The following is a 13847-nucleotide window of genomic DNA, read 5'->3' on the forward strand; positions in this document are numbered from 1 at the left end:
AAGTGTGCTCTGCTCAGTTGCTCAGTCATGTTCAACTCTTTGTGACCCCTTGGACTGTAGCTTGCCAGGCTCCTCTGTCCATGGAGATTCTCCAGACAAGAATACTGGAGTGGGTTGCTATGCCCTCCCTCCAGGGGATCTTCCCAACCCAGGGATCTACCCAGGTCTCCAGCACTGCAGGCGGATTCTTTACTGTCTGAGCCACCAGGGAGTCAACTATATGTATACATAAATCCCCTTCCTCTCACCCCACTCCCCATCTTACCCATCTAGGTCATCAGAGAGCATGGAGCTGAGCTTGTAACTGCCTTAAATCCCTTATAATCTACTCAAAATTTCTATTCAAATCATAAAAGAAAAGTCTAAATGCTATTTGTTCCTTTTAGGTATTTCCATTTAGATAAATCACAATGATAAGCATTGTATCTACCTTCAATTTTATTTTTTAGCCTTTATCTAACTTGTTATAATATTGCTTCTGTTCTATGTTTCTTTTTTTTTAAATATCTCTAGGCATGTGGGAACCTAGCTTTCTGACTAGAATCCAACCCACACCCCCCTGCACTGGAAAGCAAAGTCTTTAACCACTGGGCTGCCAGGAAAGTCCCAACAGTAATGCATTCTTGTAAAAAAATTTTAGCAGATAAAACTAATGTCCCTTCTGACCACTCTCCAGAATTCTACTTTTCTTGGGAAAAATAACCAACCGTAGCATTCTGAGGTATATCCTTCCGAAGTCTTCCCACAGAAACATAATAGTTTTCTTTGCATTTTTAAACTAGAAACAGTATTAAGGGAAAAGCAGCCTCCTCAGAGTTCATAATGCATACACATACAGACCAGGTCAATTTCTCACACTGGAAATAGAAGTACTTCCTGAAGAATTAGGATACAAGGTGTGTTCACTGAAATGTATATCCCAGTACCTGCTCCTTTGTATCCATATCCAGGCATGTTTCCTGAAAGAAGATTCCAAGAAGTGGACCTATGAGCATATGCAGCAGTTTGTACTATTTTTATGTTGACACTACCACACTGTCCTCCGAAAAGGAAAGGCCACTGTATAGATAAAGTGAACAGTCTTACCCTGGGAAAGTCAAAGCTTGCTCCTCCCTCCCCAGCAAATTTTAGACCAGAAAAATTATAATTAAATCCTGAATAAGTCAGTAGTATATATCAGATGCAATCCAGCCAACTATTAAGTATATTGTAATAAATATTCAAGCTTATAAAGGACCAGTTTAAAACACACTTAAAAAAATTCTCAATTTACCAGCTCTCAGATGATCACGACACAAAAAGATGAAATTCCCAGAACAGCACAACAAAAAAGACTGCAGACGTCTCGTTAAAGATTATTCTACAGTCAGGAAAACTAATCATGGAAATGTCTGAGAGAAGCTGTGCTATCACAAGGAGACAGGCCTTATAAATCCCAGAAGCACCTAACAGAAGCCCCCTCTACAGGTCACCCAAAGGGACTTCTAATGAGTCACCACGTTTAGCGTCCAAGCCTTTACTAACCACCAGTTTCAAAGACAGGTATACAACTTCAACTCTCTGGTTTAATACTCAAAGTAAATGGCAGAACCAGACTTTCAGGGTAACTTAATTAACATTAAACATTTTAAAAAATTTTAATAACTACCTTTTCACTCTCATGGTATTCTAACTCCCAAAACTTAAAGCCTCAGGTCATCTGAATTATTCACAGAAGCAAAATCAACACCCCTCCCAAACTTCTATTTCCCCGAAAACATTTCTCAAGGACTTCAGTCTCAGCTAATATAATTAATATCTGAAAAAAGAATGAAGATCAAGTTCTAAAAAATAGTGTAACTAGCACCATATTGCTTTATTGGACCCCTACCGAAATTCAGTCAAATGATACAGATGGATATAAATTAATTCAAGGTAAGTACCTTCCCAGAACAAAGTCAAAACTGAAACAAGTTATTCCATTTAATGAGCTTATCACAACTGTAGAAAGTTAAATTTTTTTATATGTCCTAAAATTTTAAAACTTAAAGATTCACCCAAAGGACAGTAACGTTCAAGAACATTAACTTATTATAAATATCCTCTCAGCATTCTGAGTTCAGATTCAGAAATCTCATTTTATTTTCAACCTACTATAAAACCATCAGGTAATAAGGTCAATGACCTATAGACTTTTATATTTTTTATAGTTTCATATTCTTAGATATGGACTATCCCTAACCACCATAACAATGTGAAATTGCAAACAAATCAGACTGAAAATAGATCAACAGATCAACAAAGCCTATATTTTTCAAGGAAAGCAAATAAAAGAAAACACGAACCAACAACAGATTCACCAGCCATTTATATATATTAATTTCCTTAAAGATATACAATAGTGATATCATTTCTATGTAATTTACACAGCAGAAAAAGCTATGCAACACATTTGTGCCTTTTTACATTTTAAATAAAAAACAATGTATTTATGCATTTTATTATTACATCAAGGAAAACATTTAAAAATACACAGTGATTACAGTGTGAACATTCTTTGTATAAAATGACTGGAAAACAATAAAACCCTAAGAGATTGTTTCATTTCAGTGGTTAACCTGTAAGAATATGGCCTTCTCAATTTTACCATACCAACAAAAGCTATTTTCATTTCTTTGTATTCCCTTCCAGTTTACAAGTGGCCACCATCTCAATTTGTGTCCTAAAGTTCTGAATACTGATCCAGTTTCCTATAGCACGATAATGATCAATGTAAATTGTTGTATAATATGCTCCTAAACAGATCTATACATGTACTATTATTATTATCATTTTCTTTCAGGAAATTTTCAGTTGTCATTACAGAATTAACATTTTTTGTTTTCTATGTACTACTGGACCAACTACTGCCCAACTTGTTATGCAGTAATAAATGGAAGACCATACCCATTCTCAGCTATTTCAGATATGAAGTGTTATCTTCTGATTTAACTGACACTTTTCATTTAAGAGTTCAGACTTTTTATTCCATGTTTATACAGCATCAGGTTATTTCTCCTCCTATACAATGTGTCCACACAAACTAGATCTCTTTCTATTAAAAATCTGGTAATTCTAGTGTTCATTAGAACTCTAGTTCAAGTAAATTTAACATTTCGTATTTTAATCAGTTGAATACATCTTCTACCAGTATAGCCATAAAGACACGAGAAGCAAACAGAAAAGTAATTTTTGAATTTTACTTCTCAGCTTAAGTGAAAAATTAAAGACATCTGAAAAGTTTTTTTCAAGACTCCATGCTTCTACTGCAGGGAAGATCTTGCATACTGCTCAGGGTGACCAAAAAATTAAGGAGTAAAAATAAATAATCAAACAATCATGTTAGGTATCCTGGTGAGGCATGGAAAGATATTTCAAAATATAAAATAAAAGCACAATAAGTTTGCAATGATGAAGTTTTTCAATATCCTAAGAGAATTTCATTTTGCTTCATACTGTCTTTATGGATATAAAAGGTTTTTTTTAAGTTCGTGATAAATACGTGACCAGATTTTTATTTTGGTGTCATACATAAGGTAGGACATATTACTAAGTTCTAGAAGCAAATGAATTTTGAATTAATTATCTCCAACTACCAAATCTTTCTTCATAAACTTAGTCTTTCATTAATTATACTGATCAGATGCCGCTAATATTTTACGAAATATTTCACTTGTTTTTGATTTAAATTCTGTATTTAAAAGTCCCCTGGAGAAGGGAAAGTCTACCCACTCCAGTATTCTGGACTGGAGAATTCCGTGGACTGTACAGCCCATGGGGTCACAAAGATTTGGACACAACTGAGCAACTTTCACTTTCACACTGTGCTTTTTGATTTAGGGTCTAATGGAAAGAAAAAGATCAGGGATGAGGGGAATCCTAAAATTCTATTAAGAGAATATGTGATGTTTTCCCATCTGTTTCTGTCAAATAACCATCTTACTTCTGACCAAAATGAACATTAAAAAATATGTATTTTAAATTATTTATTTATGACTGTTCACAAGCTTTCTCTAGCTGCCCCAAGGAACTAGAGAAATAACTACTCTTTGTCGGTATGTGCGAGTTTCTAACTGCAGTGGCTTCTCTTGCTGGGTAGCACAGGTTCTAGGGCGCCCAGACCTCAGCAGTTGTGGAACGCAGGCTCAGTAGTTGCCTCACGCATGTGGGATCTTCCTAGACCAGGGACTGACTGAACCTGTGTTCCCTGCACTGGCAAGCAGATTCCCAGTCTCTGGACCACCAGTGAAGTCCTGACCTTTTCTTTAAAGCAGTATGCCTCACTTGCAACAAACATACCCATGTGTATGAATTAAACAGTCCCAATTGTTTCTGCGTAGGAAAAAAATGTTAATCTACTAAACTGAGAAATGTTGCTATATACACAGTTAAAAAATTTTCACAACAATCCATCCTGAATGAGATTCATCCTCACTGAGTCTGGTCTCTTCTCTCATCTATGAAAGGTGACTTAGCCTTGAGGACCTTTAAAGTTCTTTTCACCACTAAAAAGCTATGAGCCTCCCTCATAGCTCAGTTGGTAAGAACCCGCCTGCAATGCAGGAGACCCCTGTTCGATTCCTGGGGTAGAGAAGATTCGCTGGAGAAAGGGTAGGTTATCCACTCCAGTATTCTTGGGCTTCCCTTGTGGTTCAGCTGGTAAAGAATCTGCCTGCAATGCAAGAGACCTGGGTTCGATCCCTAGGTTGAGAAGATCCCCTGAAAAAGGGAAAGGCTACCCACTCCAGTATTCTGGTCTGGAGAATTCCATGGACTATACAAGCCATGGGATTGCTAAGAGTCGGACAGGACTGGAATGACTTTCACTTTCATCACTAAAAAGCTTTTTTATTGGAAGTTAAAGCCCTCCAACAGATAGCAGGCAACATTGCTAGTTTACAGATGATGGGCAGCAGAGAAAGACAATTAACATGACAGCCACTAGCACAAAAATTCTACAATCTTCCCTATCTGGAGCTTACAAGTTCAACCTCCTGACTAATCCCAAACCCTGCTACAGAGCAATAACAAATTCCTACAACACCACCACTATTTAGACAAACTTAAATAGTGAAAATAGTACATATAAGGAGAGCATAAAAATTTTTGGTTGAATGTATTCCAAAAACAAATGTACGCTGTCACAGTTACCAGTATCACTGACACTCCATAACTTGTGTGAACTACACTTTACATGACTACGTTATCTAATGTTTATCTTTCAGGGGCACTCTAGAAAAAAGGTTCTCAATCTTCTTTCAGGCCTCTGGACAACAGAAAGGTAAAAATTCCCATTGGTGATAGTAACTGAATGACTAAGGCAGAGGTGGGGACAGGGTGTGCCAAAGTGACTGGTCAGCTGGTCACGTATAGTTTAGAAAATACCCAGATGCACACTGCTTTGTTCATCCACTCCAAATCACAATACCAATAAATCAATGGGCAACAGCAACTTTGTACTGTGAAAAAATTAAGCAGTCAGTCCTAGATTGCTTTTTACAGTCCTTTCAGACCTCACTCACCCCAGCCATTTACAGGCTACCAGACCTCTCTCCACTTCAGTCTCGTCTACAATTTTTGCTCCAGAAGTTGAAATCCCCTTCACAGTTATACTCTATTTCAGATCTCACTTGCCTAGTGGAGTGCAGGTTGAGGTTTTTTTATAAAAGGATGATAATGAGAAATGGTAAGGAAAAAAGGCGCAAATAAGAGAAACAGCTCTAAATATAAAGAAAATAGTAAAAGGAGGGGGGCTGATTCTATGCCACACATAACTTTTCCTACTTCTCAGCACCCTCAAGAGAGACGCCTCTCCACCATACATTAATCCAAACCCAATGTCTCCTGGTTTTCCTTAAAGCTTATCTCCTCAAAACTAAATACTCTTTCACACGTAACTGCCAAACCTGACTTACAATAAAACCAGGAAAAAGAACACCAAGCAAGAGTTATCTCAAGTGCTCTTCCAGTGCCCATCATTCTTTTTATAGCATGAGTTTCACCTTAGTTCTACTGCCCATATTTGCAGACACAGAACTCCTGATTCTGACAGAGAAACAAAGGCAGAGTTGGGGGAGGGGGGAAACGTGTGTCCAACAAGAACTGTTCACCTTTTTTTAGTGTTTCCTCATTAAGTCAACTCAAAGACAACTGCACTACTGATTCATGCCTGGAAGATCACAAAATACACCCAGGCAAACAGCCTTGATCAAGGTAGCTATGAGGATAAAAAGAAAGGCATTTTAACAAGCTGTAATGAACAATATAAATGTCTGTTATGCTTTATTAGAATACTTTAGAGCTCGTTCTCTGGATCATGACTTACACTATCTTAGAATACACAGAAAATGAACTGGGGTTTTCACCTCACTAATCTTATTTGAGAGGCAAATGCAGTTAGCCACATCCAATATTGAAGAATAATTACTGTTTCCTCCTCCAGGACAGAGTGAGACAACAGTATGTGACATGAATAGGAAGCTTTCAAGCAATCAGAACAAAAATTATACTTTCTTTTACACAGCTGAGGATTCTGCAATTCAGTCTGGCCTCAATTCATCTGCATTTTTCATTATTAACACTACCTCAGAAGAGAGGGAGGCTGTGAAGTAAGACTAGAACATTGGGCTTAAAGTCTATAAAACTAGGCAATCTCAATGTAGTCGCTGTAGCCAAGTCTCTCTACCTTTCTGAGGTGTGGTTTCTATCTATGAGGATAACTGTTTCATAAGCTTGTTAAGAGAACTGTGTATGTGACAGTATGATGAAAATAATACGTTGTATCATGCTGCTCCCACAACTGCTTGTTCCTGATATTCAAATTACCTTTATGGAAATAAGTCAAACAACCTTTTATATTAAACACACACACAGACTCACAAAAATATTACCCATTTCATATAGGAATTTAACCTTGGTCAAGTATTTTGCAGGTCATCCAACCAGAAGGAAGACTCATACTGCATTTTATTTATAGTGCTTGTACAGCAATAGAAAATAGCATGCCTAGGTAAAGAACTCCTCTGGATACAAACAACATTCTCCACAAGTTTGGTACCACATGAAAGCACAAAGCCAAAAATCATACCCAAATGAAACCACTGCTGAACAAAACAAGACTGTTTACTAGAGCTAGGCACACAACAACATCCTTGGCTTTGATATAGATCACATCCTGGGGGGGAGAAGATCTTAACTAGTTAAAAGCATAAAGACCATATTCACTCTTGTTTATAAATACACACATTTCTTATAATCAAAGAAATTATGAATTAGCCATCTCCACCAAGTATCTTTTCTTTAAAAACAAAAAGGGGAAAAAAAAAAAAAACTATAATACTAATCAAAGTTTTTCCTTCAAGGTTTTCAAAATATGTAGCCTTCACTAGATGTGCTACCGGTCATACAAATATTAATGGTGAAAAGAGAACTTTTTTCTTTCACTAAAAAGAGGTGTACAAAAGATCTTAAGTCATGTACTTTAACTTGTCTCATCTACCTAAAAAGCTGCCTTCAAATTAACTTAGCTTGAAAGATTAATAGAGCTCTAAGACTTGGAATACTTAACAAGTTAAAAACATTTTGAAAGCTGTATGGTATCTCCCTGAAAGGATCCAAGACTTACAAATCTAGCTTCTAATATTTTTTCTTTTTTTTTTGGCTCTAAGAATTAAAATCTTGATGCAGTAAATGAGCAATGGAGAATTAAGCATGAACTGATTAATCTCACCACATCTAAATTTTACAAAGGGGTGGGAAACAATGGCCATTTACCAAACAGATCAAGCTTCAGCACCCCACTGTAACTCCAGCATTATCTTCTGTTGTCTCCAACAAGAACACTCTACCTGTGTGGTCCACCTACGACTGACTTCCAACTAGATTCAGTCTCCTTGAGGATAAGCATGATTATTTAGTAAGTTTTCAATATTTAAACACAGTACTAATTTAAAATAGAACTGTACTATCTCAGATTAGCAAGAACCTTGGGACATCTGTTTTAATTCTAGCTATGGACAGGAGGACCAAGTGAAGCCGCTGCCTCAAGGTCAGACACAATTACTTCCTGGCAGAAAGATGACTAGTGTCCAGGTCTATCGCACAGTTCAGTGGGCTTCTAATTACATCACTGCTCTCTTGCAATGTTTTCTACGCAAATCACTAGTCACCTAGCCAACTGCTGACTCAAAGTCATTATACAGAGTAAGAACTCAACCCTAGAAGTCATTAAAATCATCACTTACAGTAGTACCTAAACACTAAGACCTAACATTATACATTAAGTGATCCTTAAAAGTCTATTTCTAAGCCTTTAAAACAAATGTCATCCTCATGAATTAAGGATCAAGAAGCAACAGAAGACACCGTTACTATTAAAATTCAGCTCAGTGAGATGATGTGCCATCTCATCAACAGTTTCTGTCAAAGCTTGGGAATAAACAAATCTGAATTAGACTCACTTAAATTGCAATTACTCACAGAATAGTATCTGAAACAGCCTGTTTTAGGAGCATATACATCAAACTCACATTAAACCACAAGTCGGCATAACTGCTGTCTAATAATTACCTTCACTATTCCAGAAAGGCTGACATCCCACAATTCTGTGGAACTAAAATGAGATGCTGCAAAGATAATTTTGAGAAGGTTAAGCTGAAGCATTCATGGTGGAGCTCATCATTTTCTCTGCTTTAGAAAACTGAATTATAGGACTTAAATCCAACAGGCTACCTGTTTCCCCAACTCCGTGGGAAAAAGAAATCGGATTAGGTAACTTAAAATGCACTTGCTGAAACAGACTACAACATTCCAATTTCAACATCTGTGAGATAAATTATTTTAACACTAAACACAATGTCTGGAATACAGTAAAAGCTCAATCGACATATATTATTACTACTACCACTATTTAAAGTCACAAATACACAACTTTTCCAACAAGGAGCTAAGACACAAGATTTGCTGCTCTTACAGTTCATGGTGCTCATTTAAAAAATAAATGGCAAAATGCCAAGTACGTTAGGCTCAGAGAAGGGTTTCACACTACCCGATTTGAGTCAGCATATAAATCATAAACTGACACTTGATTTCCAATCCAAAGTTCCTTATGGAGTATGACTCACCAAATTCTCCATTTCTTCCAACTATGAAAAAGAAGTTACACTCCTCCCTATAACTACCACCTCTGACATTCGTAGGTTAGAGATCCATCTTAAAATTCCTTGAAAACACACCTTAAATCTCTAGAAGAGACTGCTCGGTGCGTTGAACACACCCAAGACAGTACTTAAAACTGTGGGGCCTTTAGGTAGGACCTGGGATCTGGTCTACAAGCTTGCCTTTCGGGGAGCCTCTGGACAGCTCTGGACCTGAGAATAGGCCAGAGAACCAGTAAAAAGCCTCTTACCTCAGAGAAGAGTTCCAGGCCCCATTCCCAATCCACAGAACCCAAGTTCTTTTACCTAAACCTTCCCCAACTCCGACTCACAGTCTAGCCCCCCCAGCCATCTCGCCCCGCGCCAAGGCAGAGAAGCTCTAAAGCCCCGGAGTTGAGTGAACGGCGCCATTTTAGGCGGCCGTGGCAGCGACAACCAATCCCTGCGCGGGAGGCAGGGGGCGCCGGGTCGCCCGGGAGCCGCCTCCGGGCCGTGCCGGGCGCGGGTCCGGGAGGCTCGGGGGCCGGGGCCTCCGCCATGTTGCACCCTCCCCACGGCGGCCTCTTTCTCGGGACGGCTCTGCCCGCCGCGGCTCCCCCATCCGAGATGTAGCTCACCTTCTCGCAGAGGCTCTTAACCTGGGACTCGGACAGCTGCTTGCACTCGTTCAGCTGCTCGATCCACTGGTCCAGCTCCTTGGTGAACACCTTCTCGTCCATGATGCCACCCGCCCGAACCGGCTGCCGCTCCGCGCTCCTCCCGCGCCGCCGCCCGCACACGGGCCACACGCACACGCCGCCGCCGGTTCCCGGGGTATTTGTGAGGGCACTGGCGGTTGCTCGGCGCTAGCGCTGGCCCTCTGGCTCGCCCCTCTGTGCTCGGCCTCCGGCCCCTGCCCTCCTCCACTCGCTCTAGCCCCGAAGCTCTGCTCTCTGTAATGGCGGCCGCCGGCGTGGTGACGTCACGCCCGGCGTCAGGAGGCGGCAGGGTGCGGAGGGGTAGAAGGGCCGGGACCGGAGCTGCGCCAGCCACGATCCGCCGCCAGACTCGCGAGGTAGGGCTCGACGCGCAGGCGCAAAGCCGCCCGCTGGTTACTGAGGCACCTTGGCCTTTAGGGCGTGGTCCTCTAGCAGGGAGGGGCCGAGGGAAGGGAAGTCCGAGACCCGGCAGGGGACTGGCTTGCTGCTGGGAAGTAGGCTAATCCCATAGCACTAAATCCTGCGCTGCGCGGGCGTGAACGTGGCGCAGGCGCGGTTGGGATGGGAGGATGGTTCCTTGCAGCTGGAGACTTTTTCCCTCGGGTGATACCCTCGGCTTTTCACCTGGCGACTAAAGTCAAATTAAGGAAACTAGAAATGCGATCGCATGGCTCCTGCATGATACAACAGTACTGAAATTGCGTGGAATTCTTGCATCTTGGGGGCAAGAATGGGCGCCGAGTGGTAGCGTGGTTGGAGTAGCCACTTCCTCCTCCGGGCGCGGTCGGCATCTTGTAATTAGGTCACTCGTAGGCGAAGGAGGGTATACCTGTCCGGGGAAGGCCGCGCGGTGCACCTGATTCCCCCCCGCACACACCTGTCCCCAAGCCTGGATGTCTCTTCCGGCCCAATAGCTGCGGCCTCGTAGCATTCCTGGCTCCGCACGCGCCGCGAAGGCTCTCCCCTTGTAGCGTCTCTCCCCAGGTGTGCGTCTCCCTCCGACTCCAGTTATTCCAGGGAAGGAGAAACGCTCCACGCAAACTCTCCAGCAGAGTGGGCAAACGCTCCGCCCACTCTGGCCTTCATTCTCAAGGGAAAGCCGCGAGGAGGTGAACGTACCCGTCCTGCCCGCGACCCGGTTAGAAGCAGCTAAGATCCGCGCTTTAAAGAAAGCTCAGATACCTTAGAAAGCCAGACCTCCGTCTGGCTATGAATCTCTTTGAGATTTATTAAATGTTTTCACATTTCGTTGTCCCTGCATTCACAGAAATATTTGGCTCCGTAGAGTGCCAACTACGTGCTAGATCCATGCCTGGGAGACAGAAGGATCACCCAGACAGACAAAATATCTTACCCTGGTGGAACATGTATTTTCCCAACAGTATTTCCTAGAATGGTCTGGGGACAGATAGGCAGAAGAGCTATTATGGTGTCCACAGCACCTGAGAGACAGCTTTCTAAAGGACATTAAACCTTAAAGAGCAAGGCCAGAGCTGAACCTAGACCCTGTCTTCTAGACTCCTTACCCCCATAGCAGCTGACCCAAGCACTCAGCAAAGTGCCCTGAGGACGTCAGGCCGACCTCCGAACGACAAGGCTGTAGAAGACCGTGGAGGGTAGATCAGTCAATATGCGACTAAAAATTCTTCATCCAAAGTCAGCCTGCTTGGCGAAGCTGACTGACTTGGTCTACCCGGGGCTGGAAATTGCAATTTCACTTTCCCAATTTCTGACTATGTTTTGCAATTAACATCCTCAAACACAGAGGAGTAAGAGTTTAAGACCACGTGAAATGAACGGAGGGAAAAAGAGCATTACTTGGTGTCCATAATTATAAAGCCATGCCCAGTGTGCTATCTTATTTACCACTGCCCTGTATTTGTGTGAAAAGGGGTCCTGTCTCATAGGGCAAGAAGCAGACTGGCACTCAGAAAAGAGAAGGGACTTGCCCAAGGTACTGCTCAGGATTTAAAACTTCATACTTCCAAGTGCAAGGTGTCAGCCACACTCAAACAACTGACCTCTAAAGATTGAAATATGGAGCAAGGTCAGAATAATTACCCTTTGCCTGAGTTTTCTTATCTAAAAAGGTGGAGGTGATGTTAGTTTGGCAGATTAAAAAGTATTGAGTGCCCAGTATGTGCTAAAATTATAATGAGTGGGCTTTTCCAAAATGCTGTGAGCTCCTTGTTGGTAACATTAATGCAGGTATTATTTTCTCTTGACGCGTATGACCTGGGTCACCACCACCACAAAAAGGGAAGATATAATTATATATACTTAAAACAGCCTGCCAAATAATTAGATGCCATGATTTAACATCTTAAGGAATGAATTCTAGGAAGCTCTTATTAGCATTCAAGCAGTGAAGTAAAGCATATATGATTATAAACAGTACAGAACTAAATCAGAATATCATTTCCTTAGAAGAATTTTTTTTTTTTTTGCTCTGTAGAATTGAAAATAGCCAATGGATCTGAAAATTCAGCTTGATTTATCTGATCTTGGCTAATTAGACCTGACTGTCTCAATTCTAGAGCTGAGGAATACCTGAAACAAAAAATTAAAAGCAAGCTGAAAAGAATTGTCCTTTTTATTTCTTGGCAAAAACCAGAGGATGAATAAAGCAAATATGCTTTAAAAAAGATCTTTGCCCAGATGGCAAATTCAGTATACAATGAATCTGAGCGTTGCCTAAACATAGCTACAAATAAAAATCATCTGATGATGGGGGCAGGGTATGAGGAAGATAACCTTGAGCAAATAGCTTTATAAAAGGCACTCTTAGTCAAGGTATAAAAATTGACATTGAACTCCCCTGGCGACTCAGACGGTTAGAAGTCCACCTGCAATGCGGGAGACCTGGGTTGGGAAGATCCCCTGGAGGAGGAAATGGCAACCCACTACACTATTCTTGCCTGGAAAGTCCCATGGCTGGAGGAGCCTGGCAGGCTACAGTCCACGGGGTTGCAGAGTTGGACATGACTGAGCAACTACATTTCTTTCTTTCTATGGAGAAGAAATGAGAAGTATTTTATTTGTTGGTACTTCTCCTGGCCTTGGGTTAGGTTTATTTTGTTGTTTCTTCCAGTTCTCTGACTTCTGAATTTACTAAGACAGAAAGTTGGGCTGTATAGGCAAGAAATAGCATCTGGAATCAGATGGATCAACTTTGAATTCTGGTTCTGCAGCTGCCTAAATGTGTAAGGTTAGGTAAGCTATCTAACTTTTCTGAGTTTTCTAATCCATAAAGTGGGGATCATTTTAATAGCCAAATAAGAGGATTTTCCTGAGAATTAAATGAAATTATAAACGTAATACACCAAAAAGTATATAATAAATATCCAATAAGTATTATTTCTAAGTGGTCTCTGATTCTAAATATCCTTTAGCGTCAGTTGGAGCCCTTCAATGCCTGCCGTGAAATACATAGTGGTCTTTGGAAACAAAACATAACTATCAAAAACACCATGTAGGAACTTCCCTGGCGGTCCAGTGGTTAGGACTCCACACTTCCACTGCAGGGGCCCAGCTTCAATCCCTAGTTGGAAATTAAGATCCCGCAAGCTGCGTGTCTTATAGGTTTTTCCACACAATACCATTGTGGAAAATGAGGAAGTGGGAAGAAGTCCAAGGAAAGAGAGCAGAGATAGAACAAAAACTACATCCTCTCTCTTTCCCTGCCAGCAAGCAAATGATCAGAAAGTTGGTTGTATAAAGAGTAAGTCACTTAGGAATAAATCCAAGAATTAATTCAGTTCATCAGTCCTATGCTCCTCTCAGCTAGAATCTTCTACCTGAAAAAGGTGCCATATCTGACAACACGCTCTTTGCAGCAAGGCCTTCTATGCCCCAGAAACCTCAAAACAGACCCAAGAAGTCAACATCTTAGTGGCTCTGCCTGTGAGAAGCCTGCCATGCTCTGATCGACTGGGCCTGCCCAACTACCAGAAGATTTCTGCACTTAGAATATGCA

At 41.1% G+C, this 13847-nt stretch overlaps 1 protein-coding gene across 6 annotated transcripts in view; it reads right to left on the minus strand.

Annotated features, from left to right (window-relative positions):
* The window catches only part of PPP2CA (protein phosphatase 2 catalytic subunit alpha), a 24245-nt gene extending 14136 nt beyond the window's left edge, over window positions 1-10109 (minus strand). For 3 of the 6 annotated variants that reach the window (XM_060415742.1, XM_060415738.1, XM_015096041.3), the window contains exon 1: window positions 9791-10109. In XM_060415742.1, coding sequence (XP_060271725.1) covers window positions 9791-9892 — 102 coding nt within the window. In that variant the 5' untranslated portion in view covers window positions 9893-10109. Of the gene's footprint in view, window positions 1-8586; window positions 8643-9424; window positions 9607-9790 lie in introns of those variants that run through there. The other 3 variants (XM_060415739.1, XM_060415741.1, XM_060415740.1) reach the window with 3 other exon arrangements.
* Window positions 10110-13847: the final 3738 nt, after the last annotated feature.

This window comes from Ovis aries, chromosome 5 (genome assembly GCF_016772045.2).
Source record: "Ovis aries strain OAR_USU_Benz2616 breed Rambouillet chromosome 5, ARS-UI_Ramb_v3.0, whole genome shotgun sequence".
Classification (NCBI taxonomy): domain Eukaryota; kingdom Metazoa; phylum Chordata; class Mammalia; order Artiodactyla; family Bovidae; genus Ovis; species Ovis aries.